General features: G+C 41.2%; 1 protein-coding gene across 7 annotated transcripts in view; it reads left to right on the top strand.

The window, feature by feature from the left end:
• Positions 1–21,020, top strand: part of JAKMIP3 (Janus kinase and microtubule interacting protein 3) — a 278,385-nt gene that overhangs the window by 69,327 nt on the left and 188,038 nt on the right. For all 7 annotated transcript variants that reach the window (XM_073595683.1, XM_073595682.1, XM_073595684.1 and 4 more), the window contains exon 2: positions 18,110–18,355. In XM_073595683.1, the coding sequence (XP_073451784.1) occupies positions 18,221–18,355 (135 nt within the window). In that variant the 5' untranslated portion in view covers positions 18,110–18,220. The remainder of the gene's footprint in view (positions 1–18,109; positions 18,356–21,020) is intronic.

The following is a 21,020-nucleotide window of genomic DNA, read 5'->3' as shown; positions in this document are numbered from 1 at the left end:
AAATATACATCTTGGAACTCTGCTAAAATAGACAATTGTACCCCACTTCCGAGCAATGTTTCCTATTTCTAGTTCTGCCATCAAATATCTGTGTGCTAAGTATACCATTTTTGTTTTACATAGGGGAGAAAAGACTCGGACACCCCTCATCCCAGGAGACCAGAGACCCCCCCCCTCTGGAAGAAGGGGAAATACCAACACAAGAAGAAGAGCAGGAGGAAGAAGAAGACGTGGTGGAGATTGGCACCACAACAGGTGAGTGTCTGCGACCACAGGCTCAGGTAAAAGAGATGGATGGTGGCAGATTTTTGAGACCTTTTTTTTTGTTCTTTATCTCTTTTTAGGTGATCGTGATCCAGAACGCTTTACATCTGAAAGTGCCCAGATACTGATCGGGGAGATCATGGGGTGTAATCTCCAATTGCAAAACATCCAGCAACAAATCAGTGATGTTATTAAAAAAAATAATAACATCATTGATGTTTTGGGGCGAATTTAAACCCCACAAAATCACCTGTTTTATCGTACCAAAATTTTTTCAATGTTTAGAAAAGCCAAATTTGGAGGATGCACACAGTGTGCCAACATGTGCTATCTGCCATCACGGGAGATCAATGGACGCGTTTTGGGGGTGCAACCCCTTCCTCAATTATAAAGTAGCGTTGAGGAAGGGCTTGCTCCCCCAAAACACGTCCCTTGATCCCCCCTGATGGCAGATAGCACATGTTGACATTTGTAAATTGGTGTGCATCTTCCAAATTTGGCTTTTCCAGGGGTGATTTCCCCCCATCTGAACGCTATATCAAACACAGTTCATAAATACTCATGTCTGATATAGCCTTCAGGTTTTACCATATGTGAACTTTGTAAGTTCAAGTTTTTTGGCTTTCTTGTTGGTTTTACACAGGCCTGTTTTATCTGAAATGGATATTTCGATTTTTGATAATGCTACTGCAAACATTGTTATACAACAAACATGTTGGTTTGTTTTAAAAACCTTTGGGAAATGCACATGTGATTGTGCAGGTATAAAAAAGTGCCTTACTCAAGAATGTGTGGATTATTGTCTCAACACTACAACACTTTTGGGGTGATGTAATTGCTGTTTTATGCAAAAATGGGGGTTATTTCCTAAGGGCAAATCCTCTTTGCACTACAAGTGCAGGTTCAGTGCAGTTGCAAGTGCACTTGTAGTGAAATGTGTTTTTGCATTTAGGAAGTACCAGCCAACACTGTTTTTTATAAGGTTACCCAATCACGACATTTTCTGCGCTCAACACATTTCTGTCAGGGTCAGCTAAAACAAACACAAGCAGTAAATGTCCACAAAGAATTTCTTTTGGTTGTTTTTTATTTGAAAAAGGTGTCACAGATTGTCTGGCATATTGATAGCCCCCCTACCCACAAAGAACTCCAGGTAGCATAACCGGACATCACGGGCATTCAGGGAGGGCAAGCCAGGAGGGCCACTTTCAAGCGCCGTCAGTGTTGATGGATTAGGGATTCCGGCCTCAGGCCCAACTGAGCCAGCATAGTTGGCTGAATGTTTTCTTAAAAAATTATGGAGAACACAGCAGGCAAGTATTATATGGTTCAGTTTATACTCCGCCATATGGATGGGTGTCAGAAATAATCGGAACCGGCTGGCCAGGATTCCAAATGTGTTCTCCACCACTCTTCGGGCTCTGGCCAGCCGGTAATTAAAAACCCTCTGTTCCGGGGTGAGGGTCCTCATCGGGAATGGCCGCATCAGGTGGTCCCCCAGCGCAAATGCTTCATCAGCAACAAACACAAATGGGAGACCTTCAACATTGTCCTCTGGAGGTGGCAAGTCCAAGCTGCCATTCTGGAGACGCCTGTAGAACTCCGTCTGGGCGATCACTCCACCATCGGACATCCGGCCATTCTTCCCCACGTCCACATACAAGAACTTGTAATTAGCCGACACCACCGCCAACATCACTATACTATTAAACCCCTTGTAATTATAATAGTACGACCCCGAGTTGGGTGGTGGGACGATGTGGACGTGTTTCCCATCAATTGCCCCTCCGCAGTTAGGAAAGTCCCACCGCTGGGCAAAGTGGGAGGCCACAGTCTGCCATTCCTGTGGCGTTGAAGGAAACTGTTGAGGAAAAAAAAATAAACATTACTATTTTTTCACAGAAACATGGCAAGCAGATTAGACACAAACATTATGGGGCAACCTCCAGATAGCATTTACTAAGGGGAATTTAACAACAACAAAGTATAAGGTACACCTATCATATTCCCCCTCCCCCCCTCATGGGCCATTTCTAACATTATAGGGGGGGGAACTCTTGGACAGGTAACCCTCTTCACTTCATTGAGAGATGAATGCCTAAATACAGGGTATTACTTGGAACAGCCCCTCCTTAGTTACACTATTGGCAGACCACTGGACAGGTAAGAAGTGTCATAATACAAAGATATAAATACACACTGTACACATTTGAGGACATTTGAACATTCTGCTATTACCTATCAAGATAATAATAGGATACAAAAACTTTAAACAGTACCATTGGAAAGTATACAGGCAGGCCCTTGCACTACATGCTTTGGGGAATTCATCCATAAATCTGACCAGTAAAGAGATGGGTATAGTGTGTATGGGTTTGGCAAAGTCAGCAGATAGATGATTGAGGATAGAGAATTGGGATCAGCTGACTTAGCAGTTGGGGGGGAGTGTTAAAAAAAATTTGGGGACACCACAAAAAAAAGCCTCTGGCACTCTGCCTGAATTTAAATCAAAAATAAAATTTCCAAACATTTTAGGGGGTGTTTGGGGTAAAGCACTACTATGGAGCTGATAAAATACATTGTTAAGTGACTACATGAGGTGAATATAGGCCAGGAGACACCATGCTGGGGAGGTTATTGAAGGGCAAATATGTATGAAGGACATAAAATAATAATTACCTAAAAATCCAGCATGCATGAGAACAAAGGGGACATTCACAGCATATTACAATCATGGTAATTAGGGAATGAGGGAAGAAATACAATATATTATCAAACATTCAATACAATAAAATGTGATATAAAAGGATAAAAATCTTACCTTCATATACTCCTTCTGCAGGACCTGGATGATGGCAGAACAGGTCTCTGGGATAATGATCCCCAGAGCCTGGGGGGAGATGCCAGTCGAGAACTTCAAGTCCTGCAGACTTCTCCCTGTGGCCAAATACCGCAAGGTAGCGACCAACCTCTGCTCCGGAGTGATGGCTTGCCTCATGCAGGTATCCTGCCTGCTAATATAGGGGGTCAGCGAAGGCAACAAACGGTGAAACACGGGGTCCGTCATCCTGAGAAAGTTCCTGAAATCATCAGGATTATTCTCACGGATCTCACGGAGCAAAGGCATATGAGAGAACTGGTCACGCTGAAGCAACCAATTCTTGGTCCATGAACTCCTCCCCACCCTGTTCATGGACTGGACTTGTGTCAAGGTTAGGACCCCAACACCAAGCAGAGCAGATACAAACCCACATGCACAAACTGAACGTCAGAAAACGATCTGAAAGCCACGAGTCTGAAAAAGCGCGAATCGTCTCTCACCAAACTTTTACTAACACGAGATTAGCAAAAGGAGCCCAAAGGGTGCCGCGCTTGGTTCTGAACCGGCCTTTTCTAGTCTCGTCGTACGTGGTGTACGTCACCGCGTTCTTGGCGATCGGAAATTCCGACAACTTTGTGCGACCGTGTGTACGCAAAACAAGTTTGAGCCAACATCCGTCGGAAAAAATCCTAGGATTTTGTTGTCGGAATGTCCGAACAAAGTCCGACCGTGTGTACGGGGCATAACAGTCTCCCTCTCTCCTGCACAACGCGTCACTTTCAGGTACAGCTAGCACACAGTTAGGCCCAACACGGACTCAGTCGGGTCCTAGAAATTACCATTTGCAGGCAGGAACCGCAGGTCCCTTTAATGTAGCAAGAATAGAATAGGAAGTCCTTAGTGCTAGCTGTCCTATGGCGGACTACTGCTCCCAGCAATCCCTTTTCAGGCCTTGCCAGCCCTCCTGGCTGCAGCTGTCTGACTACACTGCTCATGACATTGCAATCCTCACTGGCTCCACACCCAGCTCTGACTGTTTCCTCCCAGTCCTCTCTGACATGCCTCTCCAGTCCTCTCGATAGCACATGTCACTCACAAGCCCTCCTGGCTGCACACACCGGTGGTTCCCTCCTGAAGACTTGCCCAGAAGTACTAGCTCCCGCTGTCCTCTCTTGCTCCTCTTGTGCCTCCTCTTCATAGCCTCTGCGATTTCCTGGAGGGCTCCGTCTTGCACTTGAGGTCACCCCCCTCCCCCAGAATGGGGAGCTCCTTCAAAGGCCCCGACAGCCTAGTACTCCATCCTCAGTTCTTCCACCTGGCAACTACTACTCAACTGAAGTGACTCTGGGTATTTAAGGAGGCCTGCCCCCTGTCAAATCCAGGTATGGGATTGGTCAGGGCTCCTTAGAACACCCCAGGCAGCTCCACCTCTCTTCCCCACCTCTCTTCAGGAATCCTCTAGAAGCCAGAGGGAGGTAACCGAGAAGTGAAGCTATCTGTGTCACCAACCTACTCTGAGCCACTCACAGCCCACACAGATAAAAAAACAAACAGGCCTAACTTCTAGCTAAGCCTGCCTAAATTTACCTGCACTCACCAAAAATTTTACCTCTAGCACCTACCTAAGTAGAGGGTGCTACATATGTGTAGATCTACAAGCTAGTAGTGGCCACCACTGAAATAAAATATCCTGTGGTTGCTGCTTAACACCTATATGTGTTCCCACATATGACAAACAAAAATATTAACAGTGAAGAGTGAAGTGCTACCTACCTGACAAAGTAAACTACAAAAATATTGCAATTCTGAGAAAACAGTGATTTTTCCAATTACTGCTATTATCAAAACTTGCAATAATGGTGATGACCCCGACATTTATAAGCGAACAATACAAGTGGTTACCGTGCATGATTCAGTGACAATAACAAGCAATAATAATAATACATAAAACAAATAAATATGCAAAAGTAACTGTGATGATGTAACCTCTCCTTGCAATGTCACGAGTGGCATAAAATCTATGTGAACAGCTACTGGATGTGAACCAAGTCCAAAAATTGAACATGCCAAACAATCAGTGATAGCAATCCTTAAGACCCCTTTCACACTGAGGCGGTTTCCAGGCATTTTAGCGCTAGAAATAGCGCCTTAAAACCGCCTCCCATTAATTTCAGTGTGACTTTTCACACGGGGGCGGTGCACTTGCAGGACGTTAGGAAAAGCCCTGCAAGCAGCATCTTTGGGGTGGTTTGGGAGCACTGTATTTAGCGCTCCCAAGATGCCCCTTCCATTGAAATGAGTGGGCAGCGCTTCCAAAGCGCCTGAAAAGCGCCTGAAAAGCACCTCAGAAGCACCGCAACACGGGTGCTTTTAATGCCTTCTTTGGGGTTAAATGCATCCCGCTAGCAGCCTACAGCGGCGCATAAGCAGAGCGCTTTATCGCTAATGCGGCCATGGCCCCAGTGTAAAAGGGGTCCAAAGATATCAGGCTTCTGTGAATACTGAAAGACATTGGGGTATACTGACAAATAGTCTGGGTTTAGCAGAAATAGTGGGTCCAACACCCAAGTTGGTAGCCCGCCGTGCCAAAAACCTAGGAGATATGTTGACACAATCCGAGTTTATCAAGGAACCTAACTCCAATTGGCTGTCAACCTATCCCAGGACAAAAGGAATGTTTCCTTGTAACAGATGCCAGATCTGCCCCTTTGTGGATAGAACCAAAACTTTCCAGGATGCCTTAGGACAAACAATGAGATTAGGGATTAATTCAATTGCTCCACAATGAGAGTGATCTATATGATCACATGTCCCTGTCCAAAAATCTACATACAGAAAACAAAAAGATAATTGATGGTGAGAATAGGAGAACACCTGAGAGAAATCAATGAAAAAGAAAGAACCCAAAAAACCTCTAGCCAATCATTTAGCATGAAGGTAAAAGGGATCTCAAATTACCCACCATAAGAGGTGACTTTGACTGTATACTCCTCCAAAAAGAAAAATTGTGGATATACAGGCTAAAGTCCCTCGCGCCGGTGGACCTCAATACAGAATTGAATCTCCAGGTCTTCCCGGAGAGTTAATAATAACTTGATTAAAAACAACCTTAACCCTAGTTACAAGTTTAACTGACCATTCCCCATTCTATTCTTATTGGTTCCTGGAGATCATGAAACACCAAAAACAAAATTAGATGTATGTCCCTTTAATCTCTCTTTGGATGGGCAGCATCCCCACAATGAAATGACGATATAAGGGAGTGAGGCCTGCTGTTCAATCACCGTTCAGAAGAAGATACGCAATCCTTTCTAGCGAAACGCGCTAACGTCACGACCGTTCCATCACGTGCCACCATCCATGCAAGCCCCACTGAGCTGAGGTTGCCAGCTACGTGCCAGTGATCGCCGAAGGGGCATGGAAATAAACAAACAAGTCTACCCGACAGGCGGAGTTAGACAGCCACAAACCACTTACGGATAGCATCACAGAGGATTACAATCTGATGGACATCTATCACACAGGACAGTAATGTACCTCCATCACATGGTGGCTAATACAAGCCCATAACTGGAAGTTTTATGCTGTGATACATGTATAAGTGAAGTTTCCCATTCCTATCCTTGAAGCTGCTGCTGATACCACCTTTAGCACCCCAGACCATCGGGACTTGTATATATTAAGGCCATGGTCTCTACAGCAATATGAGTGTACTGTTTCTTATAAGAGGAATTTTCTCAGCCATTCACTGCAACTTAAAATACTTCATAATTTAGTGCTGTGATCTGTATGAGCTGATTCAAGTGAACGCATGAGGTTTATACTTGATCATACCCCACCTTCAGCTTTATAGGTCACCAAGGATACCTTGCCTTGATGAACAAGCCAGGACTATCTTCTCTCCTCACGTGGAACTATTGAGTTGTTCACGCTCTCCAGAAATCTCATCAATACCAGCTGGCACCCATTCCCACATCCCCTTCCCTCCCACCCCTGGGGCCACACACTGTTAGGATATCATATATCCATGATGATACCTGCAGTTAACTTCATTAACATTCATATGATGAGAATTTCATCTGACAACCTATCTGTGTGTTGTTTATGGCGTCCGGATGTTTTTCTTTTTCTTTTACTTGTTATATGTAATGTCTTGTGTTTATGTTCTTGTTTGATGATATACTTCACAATAACGGAAAATTGTTGCTAGCCAATTACTGTGAAGCTGTTTTTCTATTATTGGCCTTAGATTGTGCCATATCTTGCCATACAATAAATCAAATTTGTAGACTACTCTAGTATGATCTAATTTTTGTTACCATTTGTAACCCTTTCCCTGGTGCTCTATACCAGGTCATTTTGTGATATTCTGTGAATACTGTGTTCTTCAAAAATGAAAAACGCGTGCCCTCCACCTGTTACACTATGTGTTCGCCTCATAGGAAGACCTAATAAAGGTCCATACAAGCCTTCCCCTTTAGGGGTATAGCTCCCATGGCTGCCGGCTCTGCTGTTGTTCCTGGGACACTTGCTTCCCTTGTGCAATTTTCCTACTAACTAGTGCTGAACTGTATAAAATCAATCATTTATTTGAAAGATTAAGAATCACACTCACATTTGTAGGTGCACTGCCTCCAGTGCAGTCAAGTAAATTGCTATACACATTGGGGGTGCATGGTCCCCTTACACAGTCAAGGGGTCCTTGAGAAAGTCAAGTGAGGAGTGACAAAATGCGTTGGGGCGGAGCCTTGTGACGTCATTGCGCATCAATAGGAAGTACACTGTATCCCCCAGGGCTGAGGACATCTAAATGACTGTTAAGGGGGCCAATCCACCTGGGCACAGACGGTGGATTGGTGTGTAGCAGGTTTGAATGCATGGAGCACTTTTGTTTAAAGGCATCTTCACATGAATTTAATAGCTGCATAGCCACTTTGGATTTTGCATTTTTGCTGGACTTTATGCACTTCAATGCTTTCATTTGCACTTTATTTGTTATTGATTGCATTTTATTGACACATTTGGATACATGATACTTATTGACTGTGTCGATTTATATTTTAATATTATTTATTAAGTAGGGTAAGCGCAGCTCTTGTTTACAACAAGTAGCACATTTAGAATGTTTTATTTGCCTGTAGCTCAGCTTTACAGCAACCCAGTCTAAAGGAAAAGCACTAACGTAGCTTAATCTGAATAGAAACATTTAAAGCTGCAAATCCAGGAAACTTGATATGTGTATTGAGCATTATTTAAATGCTTCTACCGATAAGACTATTGCCTGTATTTCAGGGACTTTTATTAGGCATATATGTTTATCACAACAGTAAATACTTCTACTGATAAGTCAAATGCCTGTATTTCAGGGACTTTTTAACTATTGTTACTGAGTCTTCGTAAATGGTTGTAAAAAAAAACATTTAAATGCCATACATTTCTTGAAGACAGAGCAATGTAGCACTAAACAGCTCCAGTACAAAGTGAGCTGGAATGAGAGAAAAGTTAATGTATATAGAATGTGTGTCTGCAGACACCACCACATTAGATATCTCAAGGGACATACTATTATGATGATCGTAAAAACCTTCCCTGATTTCTTTTACTTCCTTGAGATAAACCAACTCTGGAAGTGTCTGTATGCATTTCCTACCATGCCTCTCCATAGAATAATACTTGGGTGGCCCGATTATTTGTATTTATGTCTGAGGTTGTACAGAATGATATACTACCATATGTGGCCAAAATGTTATAGACACCTTATCATAATACCTTTAAAGTGATTCATTTTTTTTTTTTTAAATAACATAATAATGACATAATAACATAACATGTTATACTTACCTCCACTGTGCAGTTTGTTTTGCACAGAGTGGCCCCGATCCTCGACTTCCGGGGTCCCCCGGCAGCGCTGGAACCCCCTTCCCGCATCGTATACCCCCTAGGAGAAACGCTCTCCTGGGGGGCTTACCTTGCGGGCGCACTCCTGAGTCCAGCATTTGCCTCCATAGAAGCAGAATGCCGGACTCAGCCCCGCTCCCCAGCACCCGTGTCATTGGATTTGATTTACAGCAGCGGGTCCAATGGCTGCGCTGCTATCAATCTATCCAATCAAGAGCGTGTGAATCACAGGACTCAGGTGAGTAAAATGGGGGGCTGGTCAGTGACAGTTTTAATGCATGTCCTACTGCATCCTATGCATTAAGGTGAAAAAACATGAGGATTTACAACCCTTTTAAGTTCCTGTTGGACATCCCATTCCTAAATCATGGCTATTATATGGGGTTGGCTTTCTCTTTGCAGCTATAAAAGCCGCCACTCTTCTGTGGAGGCTTTCCACAAGATTTTGAAGTCTGTAGGAATTTGTGCTCAATCAGCCAAAAGAGCATTTGTGAGGTCAGGCACTGATGGTGGAGGAGCAGACCTGGCTCACAATCAGAGATCCAACTCCAATAAGGGGTTCAGTAGGGTTGAAGTCAGCACTCTGTGCAGGCCACTTCAGTGACTCAAGTGACAATACTGATGGATGAATCTGATTGACCAAGAGTTTAGTGCATCTGGTTCAAAATGTGGCAAATCCAATTGAAATCTAAGGGGAAGTGGGGAAGGAGGGATCTTGTAGTAAAACGATGGCCATTTTAATGGCTAATAGGCAAAGTACTGTCAAAAGGGCATACATAGCTGAGGACTGCCACGAGGGCATGTACCAATGGCAATATATCTTTTTAAAGAATACCATACAGTGAGGAGAAGGTCTTTTCATGTTGTTTTATGAACAACGTTAAAAATCCTTTACATATGCTTAATGGATGCCTTAAAGCTGTACTTAGTACCTGTACCTAGTGTTGCAGACCAGTACAATTTCTACAGACATTTTCAGTGACTGTGTATACTGGCAATGCATACTTGGTTGTGGAATAGATTTTTTGTCCTTTACAATTAGCTTGGCATATATACGGAAAACACACCCCATTATGGGTAATTTGAGTTTGACAAAGGGTCTTTATCAGGTAATTTTAGCACCGACACAATCTTTTCCAACAAATAGTAATAAACCTGCTTTGACCACCTGATAGAAGCTGCCCCTCCTGGGGGAGAAATACTCTTGCAATTTATGTCAAATGCACAAAGGCATCCATGTGAATGAGTCCTAAGAATTAAGACACTGCAGATAATACAGTAGTGCAAAATTGGCAAGCAGCAGTGAGACAGTTTTTTTTAGGGATAGTAGACCTAACCGGTGTATGCCTAACTTTCATTCAATCTATACGGGTTACAGTGAATGAGGTAATTTAGGTGCACTTCGTTTTTTTCTTTCAAATGATGCAGTGGTGTGCTATGAACAACAGGTAGCTCCTAAAACAAATGGTAAGTAACCTGTGTTTTGAACACCCCAACTTGAAAAAGGCCCCATCAACATAAAATTCAAACAAAAAAATAGTAAGAAATACCACCTGAAACAAAAGCAATATACCCGCAAAATAAATAAAAAACCCAAAATACCAACACCCTCAAACAAATGCCCTTTTTTGTTAGGAAAGCCTTGCAATAAAAAATAAAAATGTTTGCTATGGAGAAGACAGCACTCCAAATCAATCACAAATTCAAATGCAAAACCAAACTCCCCACCAACCCCCAATAATAAGAGTAAAAAAAATGGTTTGATTGTCTAAAGAGTTTGTTATCAGAATTATTAGCTTATTAATTCTAATATCTCTCTGTACAGTTTATCAGCTTTCCCCTTGCTTTCATTGCAACAGTTCCAAATCAGAGACACTATGGCTGCTTTGTGACCCCCCCCGCCCAAACCTGTTGGTCAAAGTTAAATGCCATGCTGTATACTATGTTTTTTTTTTTTTTTTTAATTGCTGGGGAAATCTGCACATAAATTCGACCAGGAGCCACAAGTCTTAAACACACAAGATTCACCTCAAACCCATGGTGGCGGCAAACTCGAACCTCATCTCTAATCTTTACCAAACTTATGTAATCATTTCTTTTTTTAGGCCTGGCATTGTACACAGAGCAGCAGTCATGCTGCAACAGAAATAAACCTTCTCCAAACTGTTGCCACAAGTTTGGAAGCACACAATCACCTAAAATATATTTGTATGCATTAACAGTACCCTTCATGATATACTAGACTTTAAAATATATACATATTAAGTGATTTTGCCCATATAGGGGCAAAATGGCCATATCAGCTGATATTGACACATCAGCATGGATGTCACACCACTTCCTAAAACTCAATCTTTCTAAAACTGAGCTCATAATTTTTCCTCTGGCCCGTGCCCCCCTTCTCCATCAAGATTACTAATACAATCATAAGTCCCAGCCCTCATGCCAGGGTGCTAGGTGTATTCCTGGACTCTAACTAGAACTGCACTATTCTGGGAAAAATGAGAATCATATTTTTTTTGCTTATAATAAAGATCATGATTCTTGCGGCGTAACATCATCTTTCACATTATACAAAAAAAAAAAAAAAAATGGGCAAACTTTACTGTTTATTTATTTTTTTTTATTCATTAATTTCATTTCATTTTATGCATTTGAAAGACTGCTGCACAAATACAGTGTGACGTAAAATATGGCAACAACCACCATTTTATTCTCTAGGGTCTCTGCTAAAAAAATACATATAATGTTTGGGGGGTCTAAGTAATTTTCTAGCAAAAAATAATGATTTTAACTTGAAACCAACATGTGTCAGAAAAAGGTTTAGTCTTTAAGTGGTTAAACTGCCCTCATTTGCAGACCGAAGTTCATTTCTTTAAGAAAAAGTAATCCCCCTTCGTTGGGACTTTATAGGCAACAAAACGAACGACCGCAACATACAGGGATATACAATGTAATACTGACATATAATCACACACATAGGTTGGACTTGATGGACTTGTGTCTTTTTTCAACCTCACACACATATGTATAGTCAAAAAAGTATATTTTATATTTTCATATCTTTGATCTAAAGAACAAAATGTTACAATGTTTATAATTAGCTCAGCAGCTGAGAAATGTTGTGAAACTTGGCAGACTGCCTGTTTTTAAATTTTTTTGACAGCTGTCGGCTTGAGCAGAGAACGCTGCATTGAATCGGGAAAATGCTTTGTTAAGATTGTGAGGGGGAAAGACTCACGATCTCGATTCTTAACGATTAATCGTGCAGCTCTAACTCTAACCTGTCCTTTCAGCCGCAAATTCAATCGCTGTCCAAATCTTACAGACTTCCCCTCCGTAACATCTACAAAATATGCCTCTTTTCTAACCGTTGAAACCACTAAGCAACTCATTCACTCCCTAGTTATCTCTCGCCTTGACTATTGTAACTCTCTCCTCATTGGCCTACCTCTATCCCCTCTTCAGTCTATCATGAATGCCGATGCCAGACTCATCCACCTTACCAACCGTTCAGTGTCCGCCACTCCTCTCTGCCAATCCCTGCACTGGAAGCTGATTGGTTTCTATGCAGAGCTGCGCCAGATTTTCACTCTCCCATCTTAGTAAATCAACCCCACAGTGAATTAAAAAACAAATTATCATTCTGTTAGAGTTTACATCAGCTTTTACTTAACCTAACTGCTTGGCCTAATGCCAACTGAACCCCTAACTGTATCACTAAAAATAAACCTAAACCATAATCCTAATACTTACCGTATATACTCGAGTATAAGCCGAGTTTTTCAGCACATTTTTTTGTGCTGAAAATGCCCCCCTTGGCTTATACTCGAGTCAAGCACTTTTCTGCAGCAGAGAATGACATTTTCCGAACCGAATTTGGGGCCCCGTATCTCAGGGCCACTTGGTGCTAGGAACCCCAAATTTGGTGTTCAAACCCAGTGGAACTAGCACTACAAAACATCGAAAGCTTAGATTTCTAGTACCAAGTGGCCCCGAGATATGGGGCTCCAAATTTGGTTCGGAAAATGTCTTTCTCTGCTGCAGAAAAGTGCTTGACATTTTCTGAACCGAATTTGGGCCCCCGTATCTCTGGGCCACTTGGTGTCAGGAACCCCAGCTTTAGATATGTTGTAGTGCTAGTTCCTCTGGGTTTTCATACCAAATTTGGGGTTCCTAGCACCAAGTGACCCTGAGATACGGGGCCCCAAAATTGGTCAACTGTGTCCATCTGCAGCAATGTCATTTCGGGACCTTTTGTGTCCAGAGACCCCAAATTTTGGCTGCAGCTAGGGGGCATCTAGGAACCCTTAATGACCGAGTTTGAAGTTCAGGGGACCTATGGCTGCAAATGGGCAGAGTGAGGCTGCGAATGGGCATTGTTGACCCTCTTTTCCACTTACAGTAGCTGCACATTTCTCACCCTAGGCTTATACTCGAGTCAATAAGTTTTCCCAGTTTTTTGTGGTAAAATTAGGTGCCTCGGATTATATTCGGGTCGGCTTATACTCGAGTATATACGGTAACATTGACTCATATCCCCAAGACCTAACCCCTAACCCTTAATATCTGACACTTACCTAAGCCCCTAGTACTTAAAGTAGATGTAGGGGTTCGTTCTAATATTCATCAATAACTGAAATCCATTTTGCAGGTTTTCTGCTCTGAAGATGCAGTTTGCCATAGTTCCTTGTCACCTCTGGTAGGGGCATGCTCTAGTTGCAGTGGCTGCATGCCACTATATTGTGCGGTTTTTAATTGCCAACTCTGGGCTGACAACACTGACTGCCACTTTGATAGCACCGTCTGCATGTTGTCACCTTGTAAAAGGAAGGCAAGATCAACGGGCGTGTTTTACTTTACAGAACACGCACACATGCAAATCACTTTGTGTGATTAAGTGTTAGCTCTATGTGACATACAATGTGTATTTTTTTTTATTTTAATTTTTTTGCACATACGGACTTTGATGCCCATTGAAGTTTCAATTTATCTCATATGTCCTTAACAGAATTAATGTAAACTGCAAAGACTTGAATAAGATTTTCTCCGGTAGAGAAAGGAACAGTTTGACCTTATACAAGCTCCAAAGACAGTGACCTAGTTTTCTCCAAATCATTTTTCTTACTTTTATTTTTCTTTATAGATTAACTATTTTCTATTTATTTAATAGTACAATGTCTGGCTGTATATGACAATGACATGACAAATTATGATTTTTTTTTCCATTTTGGGTAATTTAGCTTTTATAAGGTGATGTACAAGAAAAAGTTGCACTCGCCTTGTATGGCCTTTTTTTTTTAGAATTGCACAATAATGTAATTTCTCTCAATGGAAAACATATTTTGTAGCTCCTGGATTGTTAAACGTAACTGCTTTTCTGAAGCTGAGGCTTTCTATGGAAAGAAAAGTCCCAGAGGGCTTATACTGAAAACTCTATGAAGGAAAAATAGCTTAGATCGCTAAGAAGATCCTCTCTTTATGTTTTCTGGTGTAGTATAGAAAAATTAAAGTGAAAATCAAATTAACTGGTGAACTGCTGTGAGCCATTTCTTTTTTTTTTTTTTCATAATTTTTATTGTTTTCAGGATAATTTGTATAAACAAGAGGTTATCATACAGAATGTGTCAAATAACGCTTATATTGGAATACAGTATGTGCGGTTCATCTGATAATAATTTGTATTCTTAACGTAATATTAATTGTTAAGCATGGATGAACAGTTGGACCATTTTACAGTTTAACATTTTAACAATTCTAGATTCCTTGTCAAAAACCCATTCTTAAGCTTCGTACACACGATCGGATTTTCCGACAGGAAATGTGTGATGACAGGCTGTTGGCGGAAAATCCGACCGTTTGTACGCTCCATCGGACAATTGTTGTCGGATTTTCCACAGACAAATGTTGGATGGCAGGTTTTAACATTTTCCGCGGCTAAATGTCTGTTTTCTGATTTTCCAAGCGTGTGTACACAAGTCCGTCGGACAAAAGTACAAACACGCATGTTCGGAAGCAAGGATGAGCCAGAAGCGGTCGGTCTTGTAAACTAGTGTTCGTAATGGAGAACTAACATTCGTGAAGCGGCAAATTATAAAATTTTGAAATGCAGCGCACAATTCTCTTCTTTAATGGGATAATAATGAAGCTGCTTTGCTGGTGTTACTTATTGCAAACACATTTTCAAAGGCTTTTTTTTCTAGTGGTATCAAGAATAATATTATTATGCTTTTTTTTTTTTTTTTTTTGGGCAAGTTACCACAACACCATTATCCTGTAGTTTTTAAGATCAAAGATACAACTATGTTGGTGTCCCTTGTCAATTTTACATTGTATTTATTTAAATGTAACTGCCTACTCCCAAACTGTCATTTGAAGTAAAACACATAACCAAGTATTATTCTACACAATTTTTTTATTGTGCATTAAAAAAAGAGAACAAATAAAATTAGACATGTTATCTGCCAATAGAACTTAACCAAAAAGTGCATTCTATGCATCCAAAAATATAGAAAATATAACAAATCAAATCATTATTATTCAACCAAAAAATAAAAGTCTCATGCATGTGTCCTGCTTCTTAATATAGGGGGTCAACAATGCCAAGAGTTGGTGAAAGCAGGGGTCCGTCATCAGGAGATAATTCTGAAAAACATCCGGATTATTCTTCTGGAGCTCCCGCAGCAAAGGCATATGACATAATTGGTCACGATTAATAAAGCAACCAATTTTTGGTCCAAAAAATCCTCCTCCTCCTGTTCCTGGGTCAAAGCAATAACTCCAAGGCCAATAATAAATAACACGTTATATTCTCTGATTCCGCAAAACGTGTCTGGTTGACGAACGGGTGTTCAGAAACAAACTGAAAAGCACGAAATGAAAAGTACGAACTGAAAAGTGTGAATCAACACTCACCAAACTTCTGCTAACACGAAATTAGCAGAAGGAGCCCAAAGGGTGGCGCGAAAGAGCTGAAAAACCACGTAGTACGTCACTATGTTTGTTTTTGTTGGCTGACAATTCCTTGCCATTTGTATGCAAGACAAAATCCAGGCACACGCCTTCAGACAAAAGTCCAAGGTTTTGTCTGCGGAAAATCCGATCGTGTGTACAAGGCTTTACTGAGTAATTTAGAGTATTTTAGAGCATGATAAAGTATAATTTAAAAAAAAAGATAAAAATAGGAATAAAATAAAACAAAAGTATAAAAATAAAGAATGAAAAACAAAAAAATATGAATATAAAAATAAAAGAGAAGGAAAACTAATGACTGAAACTGTTGTACCTATGTGTAAGAAAGTGTAATTTCAGTCCAGAGGCTATCTGAAGCAATGGGATAATTTCCAAAAGGATTTGCAGAGGGCTGCATGTTGTAGATAACCTGCCCAGTTTCTTTATAAAGGGTTTCTAGACATTAAATGAAAGTACTATTATGCAAAAGAGCCACTAGCACATTTTAAAACTGTTCATTAGGGATCGGCATAATTGAGAGTTTTTATTTCTTGAAATTTTGGTATAGGTCAGTAGACTTCTTTAAAAATGCCATGTTGGCAAAATGCATTGCAGTCGACTGGGAAGGCGATGTTAAAGAGGCATTTCTTTTTTTTTTGGGGGGGGGGGGTTATTTTTTAATTAATAAACTAATTCAACAAATACATGTGTAACATCTCAGTATCAGAAAACAGAATAGATGTCCAGTTAATAAACAATAACGTTTAAATGGGTCAATAAAAAAGTTAAACAACTTATAAATCAGCATTAAGTCGGGGGAGGTAGAAACTAAAAAACAAATTCTACCCTTTCTTTTTTTCCCCCAAAATAGAAAAAAAAGAAAGGGAAAAGAGGGATATGATGTAGGTAGTAAAGGGTAAGGGTCAGAAATGTCCTAAATTAAGTAGCAATTTGGAATAATGCCTTTGCCTAGTCAGTATTTAAAAGTGCTCCAAGAGAACTATATTTTGTTGTAATTTTCATGTAGGTTGTGTGAGGAGAGGACTTGGTCTTCCGTGTCCTTAATATTTTCAACCTTGGATAACCATAGTGACAAAGTAGGTGGATGTGGGTTTAATTAATGCCAGTAAGTAAAGAGGGAATTCACCCTAACCTATCCTATATGAATTTTAAAATTCTTAAGTTCTTAACACTTGTAGGGACAAGGGACACTTGTAGGATAGGTATGCAACTTAAAAATACATACTAACTAGTCCATCTTGCAGACAAGGCTTTCTTTGCTCTGCTTTGTTCCAGCATCGCCATCTTGAAACATGATCCAGCGCATGCATAGCCATGCCATGGTTTCCTAACAGGTGCCAATAGCTTTCATCTCTTTATTTATTCTGAGCATGCGTGGCACTTTGTCCGTCGGATTTGTGTACACACGATCGGAATTTCCGACAACGGATTTTGTTGTCGGAAAGTTTTATAGCCTGCTCTCAAACTTTGTGTGTCGGAAAATCCGATGGAAAATGTGTGATGGAGCCCACAACAAGGTCCTATCACACATTTTCCGTCTGAAAATCCTACCGTGTGTACGGGGCATAAGACTGGGATGTCATTAAAGTTCATGTGCGTGTAAAGGCAGGAGATATATATATATATATATATATATATATATATATATATATATATATACACACACACACATAAAGATATAGACAAATCCAAAATAGATATAGGGGCACTCACGGGTCTTGCAACAGAGATGCATGAAAGCAACAGTATTTTATTGGCAGTGTTTCAATGAAGTTTGGTCCATCTCTCTCAAGCATGAGCTCTGTCGAAACATTAAGAATAAAATGCTGTTGCTGCTGCAAGACCCATGAGTTTACCTGTTTTAGATTGGTATGGATTCCTTTGTGGGTGAGCACCCGGGCATCTACATCATACATAGAGTGCAGTGGCTACCCTTAGGACTATAAATATATAGACTGTATTAGAGATCTTTTTTCCATAAGCAGAACTGCAAGCTCCTCAGCTCACAGCTTTCCCACCCTTTCTTACATGACTTTATTCCTTCTATAGTTATATTTTCATTTCTAAATTATACACCACTGCAGAATTTGTTGGCACTATATTAAAAAGAAATAATAATAATGTGTTCTCTTTTTTTTTTTTTCCTTTTTCCAGAAAAGAAGAAAAATGTAGAAAGAGGACCAGGGAGGCTTGGCTCTGTGACTCTGTGGCAGAGGGGCTCTCTCTCTGATTGGGCCTGTGCCCTTCCTGCCACTCCACCTCACAATGTCAAAAAAGGGCACCAGCAGCAGAGCTAAAGCAGAGAGAACCGACTCATCTGCTTCCCTGCAAGCTGCCAATGAAGACCTGAGAGCCAAACTTACTGATATCCAAATAGAACTCCAACAGGAAAAGAGTAAGGTGAGTATGTTGACTCACATGGTAGAACACTGTCAAGTCATACCAAGCTTACCTTGCACATAAGGTAAATACATCCACCTTTATAAATTAATTTTCCTTATGGTTTTGGTGCTTGTAGAATTGTAATGTACAACTGTAATAAACACGGGCTATGATATCCATATTGCCTGTCACAGCATCACCATATCCTCTCATTCACAGTCTGCTTGGCACAGAGATTGGTGGAACCACTGTGACACCAGGGCTGACAGCTGACTAACAGGAATCACGGATGTTAGAGTGGTATAAGTCCTTAGACTAGGGGTCTCAAACTGGTGGCCCTCCAGCTTTTGCGAAACTACAATTCCCATCATGCCTCTGCCTGTGGGAGTCATGCTTGTAACTGTCAGCCTTGCAATGCCTCACGGGACTTGTAGCTTCGCAGCAGCTGGAGGGCGACCAGTTTGAGACCCCTGCCTTAGACAGATGGTCAGAGCAAACAGCAGAAGAGCTAGCAGATCAGGCACAGACAAACAGATCTAAAATCTGAAGTCCATGTCCAAGACAGAGCAATCTATGTATAGTGGAGGCAGAGCGAGTGCCAAACACATATTTTGTGTGTCCAAAAATGATTTTATTGGCAAGTGCCAAAAGCATAACAAAAGGCAACCAACATGTTTTGGGGCAACCCCCCATCAGGGCCTTAGCAAGTGCCACAGTATACAGTCAAGTCCATAAATATTGGGACATCGACACAATTCTAATCTTTTTGGCTCTATACACCACCACAAAGGATTTGAAGTGAAACGAACAAGATGTGCTTTAACTGCAGACTTTCAGCTTTAATCTGAAGGTATTTACATCCAAATCAGGTGAACGGTGTAGGAATTACAACAGTTTGTATATGTGCCTCCCACTTTTTAAGGGACCCAAAGTAATGGGACAATTGGCTGCTCAGCTGTTCCATGGCCAGGTGTGTGTTATTCCTTCATTATCCCATTTACAAGGAGCAGATAAAAGGTCCAGAGTTCATTTCAAGTGTGCTATTTGCATTTGGAATCTGTTGCTGTCAACTCTCAATCTGAGAGCCAAAGAGCTGTCATTATCAGTGAAGCAAGCCATTATTAGGCTGAAAAAAAACAAAACAAACCCATCAGAGAGATAGCAAAAACATTAGGTGTGGCCAAATCAACTGTTTGGAACATCCTTAAAAAGAAAGAATGCACCGGTGAGCTCAGCAACACCAAAAGACTCGGAAGACCACGGAAAACAACTGTGGTGGATGACCAAAGAATTCTTTCCCTGGGGAAGAAAACACCCTTCACAACAGTTGGCCAGATCAAGAACACTCTCCAGGAGGTAGGTTTATGTGTGTCAAAGTCAACAATCAAGAGAAGACTTCACCAGAGTGAATACAGAGGGTTCACCACAAGACGTAAACCATTGGTGAGCCTCAAAAACAGGAAGGCCAGATTAGAGTTTGCCAAACAACATCTGAAAAAAGCCTTCACAGTTTTGGAACAACTTCCTATGGACAGATGAGACCAAGATCAGCTTGTACCAGGGTGATGGGAAGAGAAGAGTATGGAGAAGGAAAGGAACTGCTCATGATCCAAAGCATACCACCTCATCAGTGAAGCATGGTGGTGGTAGTGTCATGGCGTGGGCATGTAGGGCTGCCAATGGAACTGGTTCTCTTGTATTTATTGATGATGTGACTGCTGACAAAAGCAGAAGGATGAATTCTGAAGTGTTTCGGGCAATATTATCTGCTAATATTCAGCAAAATGCTTCAGAACTCATTGGGCGGCGCTTCACAGTGCAGATGGACAATGACCTGAAGCATATTGCGAAAGCAACCAAAGAGCTTTTTAAGGGAAAGAAGTGGAATGTTATGCAATGACCAAATCAATCACCTGACCTGAATCCGATTGAGCATGCATTTCACTTGCTGAAGACAAAACTGAAGGGAAAATGCCCCAAGAACAAGCAGGAATCTAATACAGTTGCAATAGAGGCCTGGCAGAGCATCACCAGGGATGAAACCCAGCGTCTGGTGATGTCTATGCGTTCCAGACTTCAGGCTGTAATTGACTGCAAAGGATTTGCAACCAAGTATTAAAAAGTGAAAGTTTGATGGATGATTGTTAATCTGTCCCATTACTTTTGGTCCCTTAAAAAGTGGGAGGCACATATACAAACTGTTGTAATTCCTACACCGTTCACCTGATTTGGATGTAAACACCCTCAAATTAAAGCTGAAAGTCTGCAGTTAAATCCATTGTGGTGGTGTATAGAGCCAAAAAGATTAGAATTGTGTCAATGTCCCAGTATTTATGGACCTGTCTCTATATTGGACTCAAAGCTAGATTCCTGGGTATATCAATCAGAACCAAAAGAGGAAACCGTGACAAAGTGCCTGTGCCAAAGAGCAGGGAAGCATGGTCACATTGAAACAACTTAGCTGTCTTTTTTTATCCTTTTGCCACTTGCTGAACCAATAAAATTCTTTTTGGCCTTTCAGAACTCTTTTGGCTCTTTTTTTGTGCCTCAAATATATATATAGATTTCTCGGTGACCCCCTATCTCTAGCTTTGTGAAAACCCGCTGAACCTAGGTGATCTGGCTCAAAAAAAAAAATGCTTACTTTTTAAGGATTTGTATTAGGCGCCTCGCTGCCACTTCT

This window comes from Aquarana catesbeiana, linkage group LG08, assembly GCF_042186555.1.
Source record: "Aquarana catesbeiana isolate 2022-GZ linkage group LG08, ASM4218655v1, whole genome shotgun sequence".
Classification (NCBI taxonomy): Eukaryota; Metazoa; Chordata; class Amphibia; order Anura; family Ranidae; genus Aquarana; species Aquarana catesbeiana.
This window is presented reverse-complemented; position numbering and strand designations above follow the sequence as displayed.